Source organism: Danio rerio, chromosome 16 (genome assembly GCF_049306965.1).
Source record: "Danio rerio strain Tuebingen ecotype United States chromosome 16, GRCz12tu, whole genome shotgun sequence".
NCBI lineage: Eukaryota > Metazoa > Chordata > Actinopteri > Cypriniformes > Danionidae > Danio > Danio rerio.
Genome location: NC_133191.1, coordinates 5,510,025 through 5,536,504, shown reverse-complemented (window position 1 = coordinate 5,536,504; position 26,480 = coordinate 5,510,025). Strand labels below are relative to the sequence as shown.

Sequence of the window (26,480 nt, the reverse complement as noted above, 5' to 3'; positions counted from 1 at the left end):
CTAGGCGGTTGCTAGGGTGTCCTGAGTGGTCGCTAGGCCCTCACTAAGGCATTACTAGGCCGTTGCTAGGTGGTTGCTAGGCGGTTGCTAGGGTAATTTGGGTGGTTGCTAGGCAGTTGCTAGGGTACCCTGGTTGGTTACTAGGCAAGCCTTACATACATGCTTGATAAAACATTTATACTTAGTAAGCATTTCTAGCAAGTTACAGTACTTGGCTAGTCAATATTAGCATGTAGCTAATCACTGCTAGCATGTGTAGCATTTAGGAAGTTCCGTTTGCTATCATGAGTCAAACGAGCCAATCTCCAAGTCTCTACGATGTTCTGATGCTGAGATATAGCTGTTGATGAATGGTTGCTAGGGTACTCTGTTTTGTTGCTATGGGCGAGGTTACAGAGTGCACTTGAATGTGGTTGGCTGTCTAAGTCAAATGAACCAACCCCCATGTCTCTATGACACTGCTATGCAAAGATATGCATCTTGGCCTATTTTAATGGAAGTCTATGGAATCAATTTGGGGGCGTGGCTTGTGAGCTTCATTATCATATTGAGATGCTCATTGGTTGTCTGAGTCAGATGAGCCATCCCCCAAGTCAATAGGACACTGCTAAGCAAAGATATGCATGTAGGCCAGTTATTAACATGAGTCTAGTATGAATTAGCATGTTACTAGCATGATTCTTGTACAAATTAGCATGTCATTAGCATGTTTCCAGTATGAGTTAGCATGTCATTAGCATGATTAGCATATGAGTAGCATGTTGCTAGCATGATTGGCATGTCATTAGCATGTTAGAATTCTAAGCATTCGATAGCACACCTAATTACATTCTATAGGACAGTTGCTAGGGTGCAGTATGTAGTAGTTAGGGGTGTGGCTAGAAAGTTAAAAGGCCATCAGTGATTGGCTGCTGGCTAGACTGAGTTAAATGAGCTCAGCCATTAGTCTCTATGACAGTCTAATGCAGAGTTTTAAGCTCACAAAGTTTGATCCCATGTTAAGTCAATGAGAGTCTTTTGTAATGGAAGTCTACGGGACAGTTGCTAGGGTGAAGTATGTGGTAGTTAGGGGTGTGGCTAGAAAGTTAAAAGCTCATCAGTTATTGGCAGTTTGGTAGTCTGAGTTAAATGAGCTCAGCCATTAGTCTGTAGGACAGTCTGATGCAGAGTTATGAGCTCATAAAGTTTGATCCCATGTTAAGTCAATGAGAGTCTTTTGAATAGAAGTCTATGGGACAGTTACTAGGGTCCAAAAGTGGTGGCTAGGGCGTGGCTAGAAAGTTTAAAGGTGATCAGTCATTGGCAGTTTGATAGTCTGAGTTAAATGAGCCCAGTTAGAAGTCTGTGTGACAGTCTGATGCAGAGTTATGAGCTCACAAAGTTTGATCCAATGTTAAGCCTATGGGATTTTTCCGACAGTCCCGGGACGTTTTTCGGAAAACCGAAAGTCGGATCAGTCTGAGGAGATATAGCAACACGAGTCAGAATAGTTTGGAGGTCTGGAGCAAGTTTGGTGGTAATAGCTCAAAAGCTCTAGGAGGAGATAGAGTTAGAAATTTAGTCTCAGAAGATTAATAAAAAAAATAAAAAAAATAATAATAAGTTTAAATAGCATTTCAGTAGTCTGGCTTTGACAAGCCAGCCTAATTAATTAATATTAGTATAAATAAATTAATAAATTAATTAACGATAGTATAATAAATAAATACAAATAAATAATAGCATAAATAAATAACTAAATAATAGTGTAAATAAAAAACTACATAATAGTATAAATAAATAAATAATAATATAAATAAATAAATAATAATATAAATAAATAAATAAATAAATAATAGTATAAATAAATAACCACATAATAGTATAAATAAACAAATAATAATATAAATAAATAACTAAATAATAGTTTAAATAAATAAATAATAGTATAAATAAATAACAACATAATAGTATAAATAAATAACAACATAATATTATAAATAAATAAATGAATAATAATATAAATAAATAAATAAATAATAGTATAAATAAATAATAGTATAAATAAATAATAGTATAAATAGGCAAAAAATAGAATAAATAAATAAATGATAGTACAAATAAATAAACAAATAATAGTATAAATAATAGTATAAATAAGCAAAAAATAGAATAAATAAATAAATGATAGTACAAATAAATAAATAAATAATAGTATAAATAAATAAAGCTCCGCCCACTCTGCTAGTTTCTATTTTAACCAAGTCTTCAATCCAAGTGTGCAACCCCATTCCCCTAGACTACCCAGGGGTTGTAACAATACTTATCGGCTGAATAAATGAACCATCCTGGTTTTTAAAGTACACTTTTCTATCTTTTAAAGAATTTTCAGCGTGTATTCACTGCTGATATCATTTAAACTACAAAATGCCATACAATAGAGTATGGGTTAGGGTAAGTATGCGATTTGGGATGCACCTTGTGACCTTCAGTAAACACTCAGAGGAAACACAGGGATTCCCTCGCAGTCTGAGCCAATCACAGCGAGCCTGTGCCAATAACCAGAGACATGAATCACTTTCTGTGTGTGTGTGTGTGTGTGTGTATGTGGGGGTGTGAGCGTTTAAAGAACTCACAACACCCTGTGAAAACATTACACACAGCCCTGCAGACAGACTAGAGAATTCAGAAAGTACAGAAATAAAGACGTCAGAGATGATCTATTAATGTCTCCAGCTTCACATCCACAGGGACTCGTAAGCTTTTCCTCTGTAATCATCGCAGTTTCCCATACGCCTGTATGACATCCAAACTATTGTCATAATGCAAGTTAAAGCTGCTTATACATGATGAAAAATCAAGCCACAGCAGAAATACTTTGTAATATATTTTTTAAGTTCCAAACGTTCAGTGTATCACTGATGATGTCAGTTTGACGCTTCCATATTCTTAGCCACGCCCTTCTTTTTTTAAGATCAATATTTTATTCAATTTATATTACATACATATAAAACTACATAAAATCACATGCCATGAAACTGTCCCGTTGTACAAAAAAAACAAAACAAATTATATATAAAAATAACTCGAGATCAGATAAAGTGTATATAACGAAGGCCAGCTAGCGAAGTGCAGATACACCTCACTCCTTTGACCTCAAAAGGTGCTCCAGTGACAGACGTTAGAGGCCATGGTCTTTAGCCGCCTTAATAGAGCAAACGACTGCCATGCACAGAATCACTGGTTCGATCTCAGCTCAGACCAGGTTGGTTGCGGTAAGACCAGAGCATTACACATGGGGGCTCGTCCAGGAAGGGAGTGAGGTTTAGGGGGGTGAGTTTAACGGAGGCCAGCTAGCGAAGTGCTATGCAGGTAAACCTCACTCCTCTGACCTCGAAAGGTGCTCTAGTGGCAGACATTAGAGGCCATGGTCTTTAGCCTCCTTATAGAGCAACCGACTGCCATGCACAGAATCACCGGTTCGATCTCAGCTCAGACCAGGTTGGTTGCGGTAAGACCAGAGGATTACACATGGGGGCTCGTCCGGGATAGGAGTGAGGTTTAAGGGGGTGAGTTTAACGGAGGCCAGCTAGCAAAGTGCTATGCAGGTAAACCTCACTCCTCTGACCTTGAAATGTGCTCTAGTGACAGACGTTAGAGGCCATGGTCTTTAGCCTCCTTGTTAGAGCAACACACTCCCATGCACAGAATCACCGGTTCGTTCTCAGCTCAGACCAGGTTGGTTGCGGTAAGACCAGAGGATTACACATGGGGGCTCGTCCGGGATAGGAGTGAGGTTTAAGGGGGTGAGTTTAACAGAGGCCAGCTAGCAAAGTGCTATGCAGTTAAACCTTACTCCTCTGACCTTGAAATGTGCTCTAGTGACAGACGTTAGAGGCCATGGTCTTTAGCCTCCTTAATAGAGCAACCGACTCCCATGCACAGAATCGCCGGTTCGATCTCAGTTTGGACTGGGTTGGGTGCAGTAGGATCGGTGGGTTACACATGGGGGCTCGCCCGGGATGGGAGTGATGTTTAGAGGGGTGAGTGTAACGGAGGCCAGCTAGCAAAGTGCTATGCAGGTAAACCTCACTCCTCTGACCTCGAAAGCTGCTCTAGCGACAGACGTTAGAGGCCATGGTCTTTAGCCTCCTTGTTAAAGTAACCTGCATTTTGTACATACATTCATTCAATTTCCTTCAGCTTAGTCAATATTTATCAGGGGTCACCATCAGCGGAATGAACCGGCAACAATTCCGGCATATGTTTTACGCAGCGGATGCCCTTCCAGATGCAACGTATTACCAGAAAACTCCCATACACTCTCACATTCATACATACTCACACATTAGGCCAATTTAGTTTACCCAATTCACCTATAGAGCACCTATATGTCTTTGGATCACTGAGCCACCATGCAGCCCCACATTTTGTACAGTGTATCTAAAAAAAAGGACAGAAATAGAGGGGAATAATCTAAAATAAAGCGGAAAACTGTTCTAGATTTTAGTATGTGCGATCACAAGTTTTTAATAGCAACTTCTAGTGTAAATATTGTATCTGTCTGCATTTTGTGACACTTCGGTCATCCTGATGGTCCAAATACTCTGTGGTCAGTGTTAAAAGGCACATAGCTGAGTTCAGAGTTAAACTCAACACTGTGCTGTGAGTTACTGTGCAGAATCACATTAACAGTGACCCTCCAGATTTCACACAGGCTCTATAATGAACGAAGGCCTGCTCAGACCCAAAAAACGACACTTTTCTGAGCTGAGAGATGATGAGAACAAACCAAACGGATGATCAATCTATTTCACACAAGCCTGTGGGATGAGGAAAGCAATGTAAAAATCCAAACAGACTCCTGAATTCCAGCATTGGTGACGTTATCCGTCAAACAGCGAACTTGGGAATGTGTGTGTTCAGACTCACATTTACAACAGGACACAGAGCAGCATAAGAGCCTAAATAAACACAATCTCACAACATCTAATGAGTGACTTTTGGATTTAGGGGCTGATTTGTGTTAATTAACATGATCTCATTCATACAGTTTTTAGCATGACAATACGTGAATCTGTTATTTTCTTTCTTGTGAGTACATAGTACATAGGTATAGGATATAGTATAAAGTATAGTTTAGTATAAGTTACAGTTTCACAGTATTTCCTATATTTTTTTCTCCTCTTATTTTTTATTTTCTCTGGAATAAATGCAACTATATATATATATATATATATATATATATATATATATATATATATATATATATATATATATATATATATATATATATTTTAAAGGTTAAAATTATTAGCCACATTAAGAGTTTTTTAAGTCTTTAAATGCACTTTAAGCTCAATATCATGCAAAATAAGTAGACAAAATAAATTAGTTATTAAAAATCAGATGATGAAGACTATCTTTAAAAATTATTTAAATCTTAGTTTTATTTATTTATTTATTTATTTATTTTTTTATTTATAACTTTTTATTATTTATTTTGTATTTTTATTTAATTCAGTTATTTATTTATTTATTTAATTATTTGCCTATTTATTTAATGCTTTTTATTGTTAATTTTTTATTTATTTATTTACCTATTTACTTAATACTTTTTATCGTTTATTTTTTTTACTTTTTTATTAATTTTCTATATTTTATTTATTTACTTATTTAGTTACCTTGCTTATTTATTTCTTTTTAATTTATTATGTTTTATTTTTTTATTATTTATTTTTTATTTATTACTTTTTTATAATATATATATATATATATATATATATATATATTTTTTTTTTTTTTTTTTTCTTCTTTTAGGCCTAGTCCCTTAATTAATCCGGGGTCCACAGCGGAACTTATCCAGCACATTTTTACGCAGCGGATCCCCTTCCAGCCGCAAGCCATCTCTGGTATCTCAAATTTTATTTGTTTATTTATTTTTTTTTTTATTTATTTTTTTTTACTTAATTACATCACGTAATATTTTGTCTTAATAAAGCTAGTTTTTTGATTACGACAAACACATTGTTTTCGAAAAAATCGTTCATTCATTCATTCATTTATTTTCCTTCGGCTTAGTCTCTGATTATCAGAGGTCGCCACAGCGGAATGAACCGGCAACTATTCCAGCACATGTTTTACACAGCGGATGCCCTTCTAGCCGTAACCCAATACTGGAAAATACCCATACACACTTGACACACACACTCGTGCACAATGGCCAATTTAATTAATCCAATTGACTCACTGTATAACGCATGTCTTTGTACTGTTGGGGAAACAGGAGCACCCTGAGAAAACCCGCGCCAACACGGGGAGAACATGCAAACTTAACACAGAAAAGCCAACTGGCCCAGGTGGGACTCGAACCAGCGACCTTCTTGCTGTGAGGCGACAATGCTAACCACTGAGCCATTGTGACGCCACATCATCATCATTCAAAGCGAAAACAATTTTTTCACCACAATGACACTTAATACTTACTGTAAAATAACTCCAAAGTAACAAAGTAAATAAATAATTAAACATAAACATAATACGTTATTAAGCTAACTTAACTGTGCATCTCAAGTAAATGTATGATGATTTCTAAATGTCAAAATTCATTCAAAATATAATGCTATTATACATGAGTTTAAGGCGTTCTTCTCTTATATAAGAACTTTTCAGATCTCAAATTCTTAAGTCTCTGAGGACAGCTTTCAGCCCAAACCTCCTGACACAAACACACACACACACATACAAATACATACACACACACACACAGAGCGGGACGGTCTGAATGAACTTCCGGTGGCTCAAAAAACAATGGCAGAGCCGGACGCTCCTCCCAACCCAGCCAAAACAACCACAGCGCTTTCTGCTGCGGATCTACTGCAGCTTCAACACAGATAAACACTGACACTACATCAGCTGAACCTACATTTTCTGAATAAATCACAGTAATAAAATGTCATCTTCAAAACCACAACTTCCAAAAATCATACAATCTCCAACTCTTGAACATAAGATCTGAAACCTGATTGAACCTTTCAGATGTTTTTAGCTCATCAAATAGACATTATAAAATGTGCATTTGTCTTTGTAATTAATTGTGAAAGTTCCTACATTATTTTTGTTGCTGTTGTTGTTGTTGTTCTTTAGTGCAATAAATTCTCTCCCTTTTGCAGTGTGGCATTAATAAAAACGTAAATAAATGTAACATTTAAAATACAACTTAAGTAGTGCTGGACTTTGATTAACAGCATCAAAAATAAAAGTTTGATTTGACATACACTCAAAAAAATGACATTAGCTCTTTGTTCAAACTACTTCTTTAAAATGAGCTGAAACAACACAATTCTTGTGTTTATATATATATATATATATATTATTTACGTTATTATTTAAAAAATATATATTTTTACATGACAACGTAAATAATTATAAATCAATAATAGTATAAATAAATAAATAATGTTATAACTAAATAAATAATTGTACAAATAAATAATAGCATAAATAAATAATAGTATAAATAAATAAATTATAGTATAAATAAATAAATTATAGTATAAATAAATAATAGCATAAATAAATCAGTAATAGTATAAATAAATAATAGCATAAATAAATCAGTAATAGTATAAATAAATAATAGCATAAATAAATAATATTAATTAATAAATATAGTATAAATAAACTTTCTCCGCCCTTCGATTTTTCTTTTTTAAATATTTCCCAAATGATGTTTAACAGAGCATGGAAATTTTCACAGTGTGTCTGATAATATTTTTTACTTCTGGAGAAAGTCTTATTTTTTATTTCAGCTAGAATAAAACCAGTTTTTAATTTTTTGAACACCATTTTAGGGTCAATATTATTAGCCTCTTTAAGCAAATTTTTTTCTCGATAATCAACAGAACAAATCACTGTTATACAATATCTTGCCTAATTACTCTAACCTGCCTAGTTAACCTAATTAACCCAGTTAAGCCTTTAAATTTCCCTTTAAGCTGTATAGAAGTGTATTGAAGAAAATCTAGTAAATAATTATTTACTGTCATCATGGCAAAGATAAAATGAATCAGTTATTCGTTATTAGTTATTAGAGATGAGTTATTAAAACTATCATGTTTAGAAATGTGTTGAAAAAATCTTCTCTCCATTAAACAGACATTGGGGGAAAAATAAACAAGCGGTCTAATAATTCAGAGGGGCTAATATTTCTGACTTCAACTGTATGTGAAAACAAACTTTTATTTTAAATATTTCGATTAATATTTCGATTAATACTTATCCAGCACTGAATTGAATGAAAAGTAAGTTAAAAGCAGTACTTTCCTTCAGTATATTTATTCTAAATGTAATATTTTAAGTCATTTAGTCTTTATTTTTCTTTCGGCTTAGTCTCTGATTTATACCAAAGAGAAATTAACCACCAACTATTCTGGCATATGTTTCTTTTTTACACAGCGGATGCTCTTGCAGCCGCAACCCAGTACTTACAAAACAATCTGTTTTAGATTTATTTAAAATATATCAATATTTTAACATCACCAAAAAACAAATCAACAACAACAACAAAATAATAATAATCTGTGATCTCCAAAACACTCTTGAAAGTCAGAACCAAAGCCTCATTGTACCTTTCAGATTGTTGATCTCCTGCTGGATGGATCTGCAGGTCATGATCACCTGCTGTCAGACACACACTTCTGTATTCGTGTGTGTTTCTGTCTGTTTTCTTCAGTCTTATTCCTCCTCTTCCTCTCTCTCTGGCCCTGTGCTGTGCTGTGTGTTTGTGTGTGCATGTGTCGTTCATCCCAAAATCACGCTGAACTGAGAGCATCCTGCCTGAGCCAATCCCTGTGTTCATATTCACGATGGCCCAGCCAATCCCTGGCTCTGCTGCTCGCATACATTACTGATCAAAGCTACAGCATAATCATTACGCATACAATAGCACAATACACCAATAGACAATGTATCGGAGGATTACATGCATGTAACTAATTTCTTAAAAGTCCTCAAAACAAACATTGACTCCTGTTTTTAATGTGTTTTGATTATTTTACATGGATTACTGTTTGCAGATTAGCGCTCATTAAGATTGGCTGGTTGATTAATTAATTGATTGACTGATTAAATGATCACTTTTCAGGATGATAAAAGATAAGGACTGATGTACATGAATAAATTATGTTTTAAAATAAGTATATTTAAGTATTATTGAAAAATAAATAAAATAAATAAATAAATAAAATAATCAGTTACTTATATATAAAAGATGTATAAATATTTATATAAATAAATAAATAACAGAGTTACTTATTTTTTAAAAATCTGATTTTAAATGCCCTAAAAGATGTATAAAAATGTATAAAATAAATAAATAAATAAATAAAAATTTAAGGTACTTATTTTTGGAAAAATGCATTTTAGTGCATCAAATAAGTGCAATAAAAGATTTATAACAAATTTCATAAAATATAAATAAATAAATAAATAAATAAATAAATAATTTAGTTACTTATTTTAAAATGTCTTTTATAGCATCAAATAAATGCATTCAAAGATGAATAGATAATGTTTAAAAGATGTACAAATATTTAAATTAATAGAAATACAAATACATGAACAACATGAACAAGTAAATAAATAAGATTAGTTACTTATTTTTTGAAAAATGTCTTGTCATGTCATGAAATAAATGCTTTAAAGAATGTATAAATAATGTTTAAAATATAAATAAGTAAATAAATAAATAAATAAACTGAGTTACTTATAAAAATGGATTTTAGTGTTACTTGTTTTTGGAATAAAAAAATTTTGTGCATCAAATAAATGCACTAAAAGATGTATTTATAACATATTAAATGAATAAAAAAAATAAATATAGTTATTTAATTTAAAAAATAGATTTTAGTGCATGAAATGAATGCACCAAAACATGTATAAATAATGTATAAAGATGTAAAAATTAATACATAAATTAAAATAAAAAATAAATAAACAAACAAATATATAAATACATACAATTATTTAGTTACTTATTTTTTAAAATGTGTTTTTAACATCAAATAAATGCACTAAAGGATGTATAACTAATGTATAAAATATGTATAAATATATACATAAATTAAAATTAAAATAAATTAAAAAACAAACAAATATATAAATAAAATTATTTAGTTACTTATTTTTTTAAGTCTTTTACAGCTTAAAATAAATGCACTAAAAGATGTATAAATAATGTATAAAATATGTATAAATATATACATAAATATAAAAATAAATCAATAAATAAAATAATTTAGTTACCTATTTTTAAAAAATTATTTTAGTGCATTAAATAAATATGCTTAAGGATGCATAAATAATGTATAAAATTTAAATAAATAAATAAAATTTATGTTACCATTTTTTGGAAAAAAAATGGATTTTAGTGCATCAAATAAATGCACTAAAAGATGTATAACGAATGTATAAAATGTAAATAAATAAATAAAATAATTGACTTGTTTAAAAAATGGATTAAGTACATTAAATAAATGCACTAAAATGCATAAAAATATATAAAATAAAATAACTACTATAAGTTACTTAGTTTTGGGGGAAAAAAGTATTTAGTGCATCAAATAAATGTACTAAAATAAATAATGTATCAAATAAAAAAAATAACTTGTCACTTAATTTTTGAAAAATGTATTTAAGTGCATCAAAAATACAATATAAAATGTGTGTTTATATTCACAATTCATTTTAAATACTTAAATACTATGTTTATTAGTGTAATAAACAATATATTCCCTCCGCTTGCAGCCCAGCATTACAAAAATTAAATAAATGTATTTAAAAATACAAAAAAAAAGTATTCCTGGCATTCAGTTAAGCAGTACTCCCTCCAGTCCCTCAATAATACAAGTAATATTTAAAATACTTGTCTAAATTAAGTCCCATTAATAACTTGTCATCATAACTTGTACCTATTTCTCAAAGCCTTTTCTTTCCAGCTGACCAGAGAACAAAAGAGCACATTTTTCAGCTCCTGGAGAGCACAGAGCTCATCTCTGAAGATTGCTCCCTTGGACATTACAGAAATAAACAGGCCACAGACACAAACACATTCTCAGCATACCCCACTTCCAAATCAATAAAGCTCAGTTGTTGGCCAATAACAAAAGTATTTAATGCATATCGAAATGTGGACACAAAGCATGCCACTTTCATTTCAAGTTTCATTTCCACAACTCATAAATCAGAATAAATGTTGAAACCCCAACACTGTCATTATAAAGTGTCAGTCAAACATCTGCTTCAATCATCTTTGAATTATGTAAATCTGTTCACTCAAATCCAATTCTAAACATCAAATCTCTATTAACAAGAAATTACTGTTTTCTTACAGATTATCTACATTTTTTATTCTGACAGTTTTTTTTTCAGTTTTTTACGGTTATTTTTATTTTTACAGAATTTTTTTAACAGTGTTGGTTGGTTGGTTGGTTGGTTGGTTGGTTGGTTGGTTGGTTGGTTGGTTGGTGGGTCGGGTAGGATGGGTTGGATTGGGTGGTTGGTTGGTGGTTTGGGTTGGTGGGTTGGGATGGTTGGTAGGTTAGTTTGGCTGGATTGGGTTGGGGTGGTTAGTGGGTTGAGTTGGTTTGTTGGTTGGTTGGTTGGTTGGTGGGTGGGTGGGTGGGTGGGTTGATTAGGTTTAGTTGGATTGGGGTGTTGGTTCGTTGGTGGGTTGGGTTGGATGGGTTGGGGTGGTTGGTTGGTTAGTTTGTTGGTTGGTAGATTGGTTCGTGTTTTAGATTGGGTTGGTTGGTTTGGTTGGGCTGAATTGGGTTGGGTTAGTTGGTTGGTTGTTAAGTTATTTGAGTTTATTATGGTTGGGGTGGTTGTTTGGATTGGGTAAGATTGGTTGGGTTGGCAGGGTTGGTGGGGTCAGTTAGTGGTTTGGGTTGGTCGGTGGATTGGGTTGGTTGGTGGGTTTGGTTTGGGTTGGGTGGTTAGTTGGGTTGGTTGGTTGTTGCTTGTTGGGTTGGCTGGTTTTTAGTTGATGGGTAAAAATAAAAACATGAATCACAAAACACTGGTAATTTCCGGATGTTTTTACAGTGTACATGTATATTTTAATCAATTTATGTAATATTATATTATAATTGTACTATTATTTTCTCTTTCACTCTTGTTGTTTAATTGCTATAAAAAATCTTAGATATAAACAAGGCTATTTATACCTTACCTTAAGGTGCATATTGATACTTAAAAAGTACAAATGTGTACTTCATATACCTTAAAGGTACAAAAGTGCTCCTTTTAGGTACAAAAGTTTACATTTTTAAAAAGGTATGCCCCTGTGGCAGGTATGCACATTTATTTCTGAAAGTGTTTGGTCACAATAGTCTCTCTAGGGTCAGTGACACCTAAAATCTCATCACTACGGATGTCCTGACAGCATTCCATATCAATGAGCTCATCCACACACACACACACACACACACACACACACACACACACACACACACACACACACACACACACACACACACTGCTGATGTGGTTGTTTGTGACCTGGACTACTGTATGTCTATCTACGGCCTGTGACTGGACAGATGTAATGCTAAGCAGACACACACGCAGACACACACACACACACACACACACACAAAGAGAGAAAAAAAATCGTACATGATACATTCTCACTCTCTCCCTCTCTCTGTTTATGTGTGCGTCCCTGGTATTCGTCGTGTTTTAGGAGTAAAGTTCTCCACAACTATAGCAATACCAGTCATTTTTTGACCTTGTGGGGACATTTTTTAAGTCCCCATGAGGAAACCGGCTTATAAACCACACAGAATGTATTTTGAAAATATAAAAATGTAGATTTTTTCCTGTGAGGGTTTGGTTTAGGAGTAGGGTTGGGGAAAGAGGACACAATATAAACATACAGTCAAAATATTTTATTTATGTCTATGGGAGCAGTGCGGTAGCACAGTGGGTGGCACGATCGCCTCACAGCAAGAAGGTCGCTGGTTTGAGCCCCGGCTGGGTCAGTTGGTATTTCTATGTAGAGTTTGCATATTCTCCCCGTGTTGGCATGGGTTTCCTCCGAGTGCTCCTGTTTCTCCCAGAGTCCAAAGACATGCAGTATAGGTAAAATAAATAAGCTAAATTGTCTGTAGTGTATGTGCAAGAGTGTGTGGGTGTTTCCCAGTGTTGGGTTGCAGCTGGAAGGGCATTCGCTGCGTAAAACATGTGCTGGATAATTCGGCAGTTCATTCTTCCGTGACGACCCCTGATTAATAAAGGGACTAAGCCGAAGAAAGAAAATGACTGAATGAACGAATGTCTATGATAAGTCAACATGAAAACCAACTCGCATGTATGCATGTGTGTGTTTAAGCACTGGGATTTTTGGGCTCAAGATCTCTTCTAATTATTTGTCTTTGTTTGAGCCCATTGTTTCAGCTCCAAACTCAAACAGCTGACAGGACATCCTTGTGTTTTCTCATTTAATGCGTAATCTGCCTTTATGTCTTGTATTTGCGTCTGCATCTTTCTGAGTTTAGGTCTCACAAATATGACACTTTTTACTGAATAGAAATGGCTTAATTTCTCTGTTTAGAATCAGGGTATCTTCCGTCCAATCCATATCCGTTTTTTTAAAAAAAAAAGCTGTTTTTCCGTTTTTCGTTTGCTCACAAAAAACAAAAAAAACTACATTTTGGCTCGATTTTAGTTTTTTAAAATTAATGTAGGAAAATAGATAAAGACTTCAAAATTCATTATAAACATGTAGGTGGCGCTGAAACACCCATTTTCCTTTGATTGGTCAACCAAATCTGAGCTCGTGGCTGATATATATATATCAGCGGTGTAGTCCTAAACAAAAAGGTGGTGTACTATTACCTAAAATAGGCAAAGAATAGACAAAAGACAATGTTTCTTTGATTCATTAGCTATATATATATAACCACAGCTGTGGTTTGTTGACTAAATGAAAAACGAGTTGAAAACAGAGGAGCGTAAATCAAATAAAAAATAAAAAATGTAAAGAAGACTGAGGCGGTCACTTAGTGATGTACAGTTCATAAGGTAATCGCAAAAAATGTTTTAGTGGGGCCGAATGAAAATATAGGAGTGCTAAAGGGACACCCATGCTGTTTTTACTTTTAATTGAAAGTTTCAGCGAGACATCATTTAGCTGATTTGTTGTGATCTTCGAAAAACTCTCACGAAATGTTCTCACAGCTGCTGCGGTCGTCAGGGGGCGGGGAATAGTGCAAGATGCTAGTTAAACACAAACATTTGGCAGACAATTAAAGGAGACGCGAATACACATAAATTAAGGAAGTCTAATTAAATTATTGATCCCCAGAAGTGGTAATACCCAAACAGCTCGTCGAAAAAAGTAGGCATACTGAGTATACGTGCGTAAAGCAAGGACTACACCACTGATTAATAAACCCCGGATTAATAAAGGGACAAAGCCGACAAGAAAATGAATGAATGAATATATATAAATCCTCAAAATTATGACAGTATTTTATGCATTTGTGAGTTTGGCAGCTTTCTTGGAATTCTAACGTCAAATCTGAGTGATATATAACACATAACTTTTATCTTAAAGCTCCACGACACAATTTGTTAATTCTGAGGAGAAGAAATTGCCAAAGTCAATCTGAACAGACAGAAATATTGGTAATTCATTCATTCATTCATTTTCTTGTCGGCTTAGTCCCTTTATTAATCTGGGGTCGCCACAGCGGAACGAACCGCCAACTTATCCAGCAAGTTTTTACGCAGCGGATGCCCTTCCAGCCGCAACCCATCCCTGGGAAACATCCACACACACACATTCACACACACTTATACACTACGGACAATTTAGCCTACCCAACTCACCTGTACAGCATGTCTTTGGACTGTGGGGGAAACCGGAGCACCCGGAGGAAACCCACGCGAAGGCAGGGAGAACATGCAAACTCCACACAGAAACCCCAACTGAGTGCAACCAGCGACCAAGCGACCTTCCTGCTGTGAGGCGACAGCACTACCTACTGCGCCACTGCCTCACCTATATTGGTAATTCTGCAGGGTAATTTAAAAAAATACATTTAATAATATGTCAAACTCAGATCTAGATCACAATTAATTAGCTTTATTGTGATTTTAAAACTAGATTCAATGCACTATACAATCTACAAAAACAATAAAGCTGTTAAAAACTATAAAAAATGTTGCATTCTCTACATTCTTCAACTTATGATATCCTATACGTAGGTGTCTGTGTCTTCAAACCACTTAACCCAATGAAAATAATACAACATTTCCACATGCATGTTAATAACCTTAGGCATTTTAGGGAAACCCAAGCCCTGGCAGAGCATATGCACTTCCCGTCTAGAAATGCTGGGAATGAAGGAAAAAGGAAGGTGTGAGACGCTCACAGGTTTCCTTTGTTTCGTAACTCACGTCAACGCCTCGAAAACACAAAGACAGAGTCAGAGGAAAGGTCAAGGGCACGTGACGCACACACAGAGCTTCATTAGTTCACACTGACATCTGTGCGTTTTACTACTGTTTGCAAGAATGTGGAGATAAACACTCTCCTCGTGCTCCACTGATGTTATAGAGGATTCAGACCACTAGAGGCTGTCAAAATGCTCATAAACACACTGTTGTAGGCTGCATTCACACTGAAGATCTTGATGGGTAATTCAGATAGTTTCAGATTTTTTGATGATCTACTTACATCAATCTGCACAAGGCTGCACAATAAATCATTTGCTATCGACACTGCTATATGTAAAATGGTGTAGAAATGGCATGGACGGAGAGGACGTGTCCCTACCAATATTCACCAATTACCAAATGTCCATATCAGTAATTGAATTGACTCCAAAATGAAATAATGCTCTGTCAATCCTTAGTACCCTACACATGCACAAAGACAAGTTCACTACGAGTCCAACAAAATACTATTAACCAAGACTGTGCTATTAATCGAATTTAGTTTTCAATTTTGGCCTCCATGATAATGCAGTAAAATCATGTAAATTGACTTGAGCCACATGGAATGTGATTGTTATTTGTATTATTAAGTGTTTATTTTATATCAGGGTTTTTCAAAGTCTTAAGCAGGTCGCACACCAGAAGCGCCGCTCGGCGCCGCGACACGGCGCGTACATGACAGTTTAAAGTATCACACACCAGACGCGCACATTCGAATGATATTTAACATGAAACTAATCAGATGGCGCTCTGTGGCGCGGCTGAAAAATGAACTGCGTCCTGAGCCGTCGCCAGAAACCTATGTTTAGAATTCTAAAATACATGGCGCTGCGTGGCGCTGCGCGGCGCGCCGCCGAGCGGCGCTTCTGGTGTGCGACCTGCTTTAGGGTGCTTTCACACCTGTGAATCGATTCAGTTGTTCCGAAACAGGGATTACAATTGTTACATTGTTGCTCTTTGCTCTTGGAGCGGTTCGCTTTCACATTGCAAAGTTTCTAAACGGACCAAAAGAGCTAAAACAAGTCACGTGCGAGTAAACTCTCCTCACATTGGTCAGAGTGTCAGGCTTTATTTTGCAGCGTCCCGCTAAGCTGTCAGGAGAGGTGGTGGTTTGGTGGTGATTGACAGGGTGCGCGCACGTGACGTGTCTGAGGAGAGATGCGGTGGGGAGGGGTGAGAAGGGTGCGCGACGATGCCAATTTGAGGACCGGGAGGGAGACGAAAGATTACCTGGAGATCATCATTCGTTTGCGGGCATCCGGAGACTCGCGAAACTTCCCGCCCTACTCATAATTCTCTATTCATATAGCCGTAAGCCTATTACATATCCATAAAACACTGTGATATAACCGCGCTCGGATCGGATCGCTTTCTCACTGCAATCGATCCGCTCCAGGGTTTGATTCAATCGAGCCGAGACCACCTCATTCAAGCGATCTCGGAGCGATTACTTTGGCGCGGAACAGAGCCCTGTTCACATATGCCAAACGAACCGAGCTAACTGGGCAAACGAAACAAAAGTGTAGGTGTGAAAGCACCCTAACGCCCTATTCACACGGGGCTTCAGCGTCAACGCTTGACAGAGGGCGTGTCTGAAGTTGGAGCTGAAACGATCGTCATAGAAGCGTCAGCCAATGAAATTCAGTCAGCAATAGGCCACTGTCTGAGCTGGTGTATTTGCATACAGCGATCTGATTGGCTGACGCTTCCGTCGGCGCTTGAAAAGTTGAGCTAGTCCCAACTTCTGCAGCGAGGAACGCTTCTGAAGCGGCGCCGACGGATCCACAATGCAGTTCGGCAACGCCTGACGTCACCCATTCAAAGTGAATGGGAAGCGTTGACGCTGAAGCCCCGTGTGAATAGGGCGTAAGACAGCGGGCCTCCCTTTTGACACAACTTATCCATTGGCGCCCCCCTCGTCCCAAACACGCACGCACACACATGGCACACGCACACACACACAAAAAATTCTGGAGGTTTTCCTGCTACCTCATCATGCTTGGTTTCAAGGTGTTGCCGAAGTTTAGCGGGTCTCATGCTGTCATTAGCCAAAATATCTGGACAAACCACACATAAAGGTCGTGGTTCATTAGCTGGTTCTGTCCACCTAAATCCTAAACTCAAATACTGATCATCATATCGTCGTCTTTTGGGTTTAAGCCCTGAACTTGAAGGCTTTGAATCGGGGGGTCTCAGAAACCGATCCATTGTATTAGCAGGCATATACCTATATTGGTGGGCTTGCCAAACAGAAGCGAATTCACAGCTATGGCCTTCTGGGTAAAAAAGGTTTTCTTATTTTTGACATATTTTTTTTTTTAGCTTTGTTTAATTAAAACGTTTAAAAATAATAAAAAATACATATAATAATTAAACTTAATAATTATATTTTTATTATATAATATTTTTCCCGCGCCTCCCCTGACATGCTCTGGCGCCCCCCAGGGGAGGTGCGCCTCACACTTTGAAATCCCCTGTTTTATATTATTAAGTACTTTAAACATGTTTTTAAAGCACAAGACTAAATTTGTGCTGTTTAATGCATGCGCCGAATGTATGCCCCCACCAATGTCCAGAGCGAATCTACGCCCTTGGCAATATACCCGCAGTAGTCACATTGCAGAGTAGGGATTATAGTTGATTATACAGTTGACTATAATCAATACAGAGTTTAATCATAGTGGAGTAAACGTTTATCATCTGCATGTATACAAAATTTTATTTTACTATTTTCATTTCACCCTTCACTTGTTTTAAACATTTATGAGTTTGTTTTTTATGTTGAAGACAAAAAGGAGATATTTTAATAACTCATAAACGTCTGAAACATGTGAAGGGTGACTAAATAGTGAGTACTTCACCATTTTTGGATGAACTATCCCATTTAAGGCCTGTGACGGGACAATTTTTCAGAGTTTAAAACATCCGTAAATAAGAAATGATAATGTTTGTATGAAATGACAGTTCACATTATTCACAATATAGACTATGCATACTGTTAGACTCTAACTAGAAAACTATCATTCACTTTTATCCTTGCTATACTGTATTAAACCATTTTAGTAATTTATTTGGCTAACACTTTATTTTGATGGTCCATTTGAGCCTTAGGGCGTACTCGCACTATGCTATCCGAACAGTGCCCAGGCCCATTTCCCGGATCGTTTGAGAAGTGAGTGCTTTGAATCGGGCTCTGGCACAGTTCACTTGGCCGGCCCTGGCCTGGTTGGAAGAAGTGTGCCTGAGCGTGGTCCACTTAGGCCTTGGTGCAGTACGCCTATAGTGTGAGTGTAAAACTTGCCCAAAACTAAAACTGAAATGTGATTTTTAAGGAACTGTTTGATATGGATTTAGTAATCATTCTTACTGTTTAGTGAACACAAACTGTCATAGTTTATTAAAGTCGCAAACCCCTCACTGCACGACAGATACACCTTCAGTAAACCTCATAATTCCTGCAGCACGAGGACTTTATGATTGTTTATGAGCGTCAGCAGTTTCAGACCTGTTTAGTGAAATATTTGACTTTGTGTCACTGCATATCAAACGACTAAAACGATATAAAGAAATCTCCACTGTGCCGAGCGAGAGCGCTTCTCTTCATTTTCTTTTCCTATGCATTATTTTTATTTGTTTTTTAAACATAATTTATCTAATTGTTTTCTGATTGATTGATTATTATTATTATTATTATTATTATTATTATCATGTTATCTTATGAATGTTTTTGTGTGCATATATGAGATATGTTACCATATTATTTATACAATTATTTAGAGTATAATTATGTTTTGCTGATCATTTCTTGTATGGTGATTTGTATCAGTGCGTGATTTTTATGGCAGGTTTTATATATCTTTATGTATCAATATTATGTAGATTGTGTTTACAATATTATTTTCTTTCTGACCTACAATGAACCGGATAAAGCAAAAAAGTAATTTGAAAAAACTAGCAACATGGTGGCTCAGTGGTTAGCACTTGCCGCCTCAAAGCAAAAAGGTGGCTGATTCGAGTTCCAGCTTGATCAGTTGACATTTCTGTGTAGATAAGTGGCATTTCGGTTCTGGATAAGTTGGCGGTTCATTCCGCTGAGGTGACCGTGATGAATAAAGGGACTTAGCTGAAGAAAAATGAATGAATTAATGGTAACTTCATTCCTTCATGCTGTCCCAAAATCAGTGGTGTGCATTTATGCACATCTTCAACTCTCCATTGAGCATTATTTAATGCAATACTTCAAAATGTGCATAAAAGTATGTGGATGGAAACATGTCGCGGCTCTAATGGACTGCATGAAACAAGAGAGCGGAGCAGCGATTTGATTTTCCAGCTCCTGTTACGACACTGAACGCCTGCTGACGCATATGTGGAGATCTGCTTCTGGAAGTAATAATAATAATCACTGTAATCAGAGTTACACACAATAATTACAGAGTTCAGTAGCGAGCTGGCGCTGCTTTCCCGCTGACCTCACCCATAATGCTCAGCCTCTGAAGCTCTGCCAAATAAAGTACTACAGGAAGCACAAAACTGAGAGAAACGTTCAACTTCTTAAACTGAAAGCACAGAGTCACTGAGATGGGGGAAACCCATTTAGGGGTTATTTAAAACTCATGACGGAGAATCCACAACTCTGATCGTCACATATAATTACGGCTATTTTTAGCAAACATCATAAATCATAACGATTTCTGTGCTCTTTTAAAGAAGTTCATAAGTAAAAACTCGCTTTTCCATTTGCTTAACCCACACTCAAGAAGAGAATTTTGCAGTTTGTTTAAACTACTTCATTAAAATGAGCTGAATCAACACAATTCTTGAGTTTTTTGGGGGACAAATGAATTGTATTATGCAAAACCTACTTATATTTGTACACACTAATAAGTTCACCTAATTTCTTCATGTTGTCCCAGCATTTTTTTACTCTGCAATTCTGTTTCCTGAAATGAAAAGAACATTGGCTGAAATAATGTACATTATTATTGTTTAGGCCACAGTAGCTGCCAAGGAAATATTCATTCATTTAGTTTTTGTTAAGCTTGACACAATCTACATTGTAAAAGCACTTTATAAATAAACATGAATTGAATTGAATAAATTTTTCTTTAGCTTAAGGTTGGTTTATACTTCTGCATCGAGTGATTAGCGTGACCCACGGCGCCTGCCTCACACATAGTCTTTCATTTATTCTTCTGCGTGCTGTTTGTGTTGCTCTTCATAAAAACTGCCCAAAAGCTATCAGGCAGTAGATTTTATGTTCCTCTTTCTTTGCGGGTGTTTTGTTATTTCTGAACGCTACCTTAAAATACAAGTAGCTAAAACTCGCTCATTTAGAGGAGGGAGCCAGCGGACTTGCAATAACATTTAACATAAAGTAAACACAAAACAAGAGTTTCTATCTGGAGCTCCTTCCAAGGACTCCACACTTGTAAACACTCGCTCCATCAGGCTCACGGCTCTCAGCAACGCCTACACTCGTCCGGCTTCCAAGCCGATCAATCACAAAGCTTGAGCTATGTGTCGTCGGGACGTGTAGTTAAATATTTTGAAAGGTGTGCATCATCGGTAGGGCTATGTGACCGTGTGAAGGCTGCGCCCGACCATACACATGTGCTTGATGCAGGAATATAAATTAAGTCCCTTATGGCTCATTTCCACTGAGTGGTACGGTACGGTTCAATACGCTTTTATTGCTGTTTCAACTGTACCTGAAAGCGAACCGTACCGTACTGTACTGATTTTGGGGTACCTAGCACAACAAAAGTGCACCAAAAGGTGGAGCTGGACGTGCAGCTGAACGCTATTGGTTTACAGACAAACCTTACTAGCTTGTGCACAAGCTAGGGTAATGAAAACAAAGGAAGCTCCATTTTTAAATACACAGCTGAGACATTAAAACTTAATAATATATACATATAATAACGAACCATGGTCGAGCCGAACTGAAACAAACCTTGTCATCATCTTGAACAGCCACAAAGCAAAGACGATACACCTGTTGACTTGTTGATGTTTTACATGGTCATCTAAAGCGCGAGCGGTTTCACTTTCTCCAACGAGTTTGCTATCACTTGTGTGCGTCTATATTTTGAGCTTATGATAATAACATGTGCGTGATCATTGAAGAGCTTCTGACATCCGATCCTTTCAGAAACAGACAAAAGCGATAGTGGAGTGTGAAAAAAACAGAAGGAAAAGCCGGAACAAACAAAGAACCAGATGATTGTTTCAGCAACCTAAACTATGAACAAACTGCCATGTTGAACTATTATCATCACTTTTTAGACTATTATGAACTTAGAATGACGGAATTACATTCTAACAGAGTTTACATGTGCTGGTGAAGATTAAAGATACTGATGAGAGGTTTGCACTGACTGTGAGCTGTTTTTCAAGCCAAATAAGGACTAAATGTCTGCTGTGTGTAGTGTTTCTGTAATTGGTATCATATCGGAGACTGTAAGAGTCTGTATGTGTTCATTATGTTACATTTATTTATTTATTTTATATGATTGCAGACTTTACAGGAGGCTATTTCGTCATTGAACTGCAGTTATAATCATTGAAAGGTTAGTAATGAACATTTATACACATTTATGTATATAAAGCATTTGTTTTGTAAGAACTGCTTCTCATATGATATGAGAACGACCTGTACAGCTTTGGTATGTCCTCATACGAGAATGGCGCCCACTGAAATTTCGTACACCATGCCCACCATTGGTCCCCTTTTAGCAGTGGAAACGCAAGCCTGTTAAAAGTAACCTGTACCAACATGACCCGTACCGTATCGCTCAGCGGAAACAGGCCATTATTTATCAGGGTTCGCCACTGCGGAATGAACCGCCAACTATTCTAGTTAATGTTTTACACAGCGAATGCTCTTCCAGCTGTAACCCAGTACTGGGAAACACCCATACAATCTCACATTCAAATACACACACCCATAAACTACAGCCAATTTCGTTTATTCAATTCACCTTTAGCGCATGTGTTTGGACTGAAACCGAAGCATCCGGAGGAAACCCACGCCAACATGGGGAGAACTTGCAAACTCCACACAGACATGCCAACTGACCCGGGAAATACTTTTTTTATATAATACTCATTTTTTTTTTATAGTATGACCTACTAAAATTAACTAATTGTGTGTGAGTATATATGTGTGTTCCATGTGTATGTTGTGAGTAAGTGAGTGCACTCATGTGTGTGTGTGTGTGTGTGTGTGTGTGTGTGTGTGTGTGTGTGTGTGCAACTGAGTGCGTGCATGTGCGAGTATGTGTGTGTGTGTGTGTGTGAGCAGCTGTGACCTGCTCGACATTGCTGCTCCTCACTGTGACCCAGTCGTGCAGGTTTGAGTTGTTCAGATGCCTCTGCCCTGCTGTAAGCTGCTGATTTCTGGCTCTTAGTGAATGCTCCTCATGTGTGTCATCTGATAACAGCTGATAAAATCACTGATATTCAATGACAGCAGCAGAAAACCGGCAGAATGAGAAACTGAAAGTCATCAACCTCAATCAAACAGCCTCAAAAACACAACACACACGCACAAACACACAAGCTCTTAACTGTATAGAGAGGATTTTGGCGGAGCTGGAGATGATGATGTAGTGTGTGAGCTGACCCTGAATCAGTCGCCTGATGACTCCATTCCAAATAAAGTGCGTGAGTGTGGATGTATGAAGTATGAAAGGACACAAACGCTCTGTCAGACATGTCCTTGGACAGCTGAATCTGTGACAGGCCCTGATGACACGCCATGAAACACTCCTGACATGAGTAAGACAACACAGCTGAAAGTCTAAGATCACACGTATCATTTCATTGATATTACTGGGAGTTCATATCAATGAAATAAGAAAGAAAGACAGAAAGAAAGAAAGAAAGAAAGAAAGAAAGAAAGAAAGAGGCATTTTGAATGTAAATTAAAAACAATTAAGTAATTATTAATTAATATAAGAAATTTGTATATATATGTATATATGTATATATATATATATATATATATATATATATATATATATATATATATATATATATATATATATAACAGCTATATAAAAAGATATATAAAATATATCATTTAAATGAATGAATAAACTGAAGTTATTGTTCTAACTTTCCTAAATAAATTAATTAAATAAATTAGCTGCCATAAATGAATACATAAATCAATTAATCAAACAAATAAATGAATTAATGAATAATTGAATTAATAAATAAATACATGAATAAATAAATAAAATAATGAATGAATGAATAAATAAGTAAATACATAAATAAAATAATGAATGAATGAATGAATGAATGAATAAATAAAATAATGAATGAATTAATCAATGAATGAATGAAAAAATAAATAAGTAAATAAATAAATATATATGAATGAATAAATAAATAAAAATATGAATGAATGAATGAATGAATGACCATGAATAAATCATTAAATATTGTATTTAATGTTTCAACTTTAAATAGGGTGGTCTACTAAAAATGACCAAGATCATAACAACATAAATTTTTTTTCATTCAGTTATCGTGAATAAATGAATGAATGAATGAGACATAAAACTTAAAATAATAAATTAATATGACTCAGATCTTCAGATTCATTTTAAATATCTTCCATATACACGACATGAATCACACTTTATGAATGACCACTCAAGCACACACACACACACACACACGCACACGCACACACACATGCACACACACACACACACACAGAGAGAGAGAGAGAGAGAGAGAGAGAGGGTGCTGGGAAATGAGGGGGAGAGAATGTTCTCAAAGTTACAGGGGTGATTCCATTAAATCTAGAACAGTCCATGCTGTCCGTGTATGTGGGTGTGTGTGTTCGAGTGTGTGTGAAAGAGAGAGAGAGAGAGAGAGAGAGAGAGAGAGAGTGTGTGTGTGTGTGTGTGCGTGTGTGTGTGTGTGTGTGTGTGCGTGAGTGTTCCTTATATTCCTAATATATACCTAATGTATAATGTCCCCATAAGTACAGCAATGCCAGTCATTTTTGACCTTGTGGGGACAATATTTATTTGTCCCATTAGGAAAACAGCTTATAAATCACCAATAATGGCGTGTTTTGAATTTATAAAAATGTGAAGTTGGCTTTAGGGGTACAGTTGGGGAAGAGGGAAAGAATATACAGTCTGTACAGTATATAGGTAGTCTCCATGAAGATAGCAAGTGTGTGCGAGTATGTGTGAGTAATACATTTGTGTGCATGCATACTACAGTTTATATGCAACTATACTTAAGTTATAAGTTAGATATAGATATTCCAAATCAAATAAGTCGGACTCGAGGGCAAAAAAAACTGATCGCGACATCCCTACTCTATAACAGCAGAAATTAAAAACTTTAGTCACCAAAAATCCTTTCCATTAATAGCTGAAAAGTGCATAACATAATCCAAACGGCATCCTGTTAAACTCAAACAGGCCAAACGGTGTGCAGACGGCAGTTTTGTACTTGTCTTCTTCTGCTACCTGAGCCTTATTATAACCACTGGCCTTTCAGATCAATAATATCTTCACAATGAAGTTTCATGAGCTCTAATGATGAAGTGCTGGACGTAGCCTTGAATGAAGGCAGCTGCTGAATGAATAATTACAGTTTCACTACTGTACGTGTCTGTCAGAGAGCAGAGCTGGAGGTCAGGGCTGCCTCAGAACACAGAAGCTCTTTGTGCGGCCAGATTTTACCTACGAGAGCCACAGACGCTCACGTTCAGACATTAATAGACGGATCCGTGATTTCCATCCACCACAAAGACAGCAGTGTGACTGAAAGCCAAGGAACAAGGGAAATCCCACAGATCTGACTTACATAACATCGAGCTTAAGTGCTAATATCACAGCGGAAAAATCATGTCATGCTGAGAAACACTTTCAGACACATACAGTTGGAGTCAGAATTATTCGCCCCCCTTTGATTTTTCTTATTTACATTTTTCCCAAATGGTGATTAACAGAGCAAGGAAATTTTCACAGTATGTCTAATAATATTTTTTCTTCAGGAGAAAGTCTTTTTTTTTTTTGGCTAGAATAAAAGCAGTTTTTAATTTTTTAACACAGTTTTAAGGTCAATATTATTAGCCTCTTTAAGCTATTTTTTTTTCTTGATAGTCAACAGAACAAACCCTCGCTATACAATAGCTTGCCTAATTACCCTAACCTGCCTAGATAACTTAATTAACCTAGTTAAGCCTTTAAATATCACTTTAAGCTGTATAGAAGTGTCTTGAAAAATATCTAGTAAAATATTATTTACTGTCATCATGGCAAAGATAAAATAAATCAGTTATTAAAACTATTATGTTTAGAAATGTGTTGAAGAAATCTTCTCTCCGTTAAACAGAAATTGGGGAAAAAATTTACAGGGGGAGTAATAATTCAGGGGGGCTAATAATTCAGAATTCAGCTGTATATGCTGTGTCTTGTTCAAATCTGTTTACAAAGTTACTAACTTGCTAGTCTACATAAATAAATTTGAATCACTTTTTCAATATTTCCCAAGTGGTGTTTAACAGATTTTTAATAGCTTATTTGGAAAAAATCTTTTGTGTTTGCCATGACGACAGTATGTAACAGTCATGACGACAGCTATCTTTCAAGACACTATACTCTAAAAAAAAAACGTTTTACTCGCCAACTGCTGAGTAGTTTTCTAATTCAATTAATATTAAATTCAATTCAATTCACCTTTTTTGTATAGCGCTTTCACAATGTAGATTGTGTCAAAGCAGCTTCACAAAGAAGATCATAGGCTGTTTCTCAATTCCAAGAACACAGAGAACGGACTTGCGTTCTTCTGTAGACCGGTCTTGCCAGGTGTCCTCGGAAGAACGAACTCTGAAGACCACGAGAACAGAAAACGCGTCCTCTGAGGAATGAGATGCTGCGTTCTTCCTGATGGTCACGTGACCTTCACGGGTTTTAAATGGAAAATTATTGAAACATTACAGCCTTCATACAACAATT

At 36.0% G+C, this 26,480-nt stretch overlaps 1 protein-coding gene across 21 annotated transcripts in view; it reads right to left on the bottom strand.

Moving 5' to 3' along the window:
- plecb (plectin b) overlaps positions 1-26,480 on the bottom strand; it is a 246,898-nt gene that overhangs the window by 179,444 nt on the left and 40,974 nt on the right. For 6 of the 21 annotated variants that reach the window (XM_073925730.1, XM_073925733.1, XM_073925735.1 and 3 more), the window contains exon 1: positions 8,610-8,764. The exons of the other annotated variants lie outside the window; for them this stretch is intronic. In XM_073925730.1, the coding sequence (XP_073781831.1) occupies positions 8,610-8,652 (43 nt within the window). In that variant the 5' untranslated portion in view covers positions 8,653-8,764. Of the gene's footprint in view, positions 1-8,609; positions 8,765-26,480 lie in introns of those variants that run through there. 21 annotated transcript variants of the gene reach the window in all.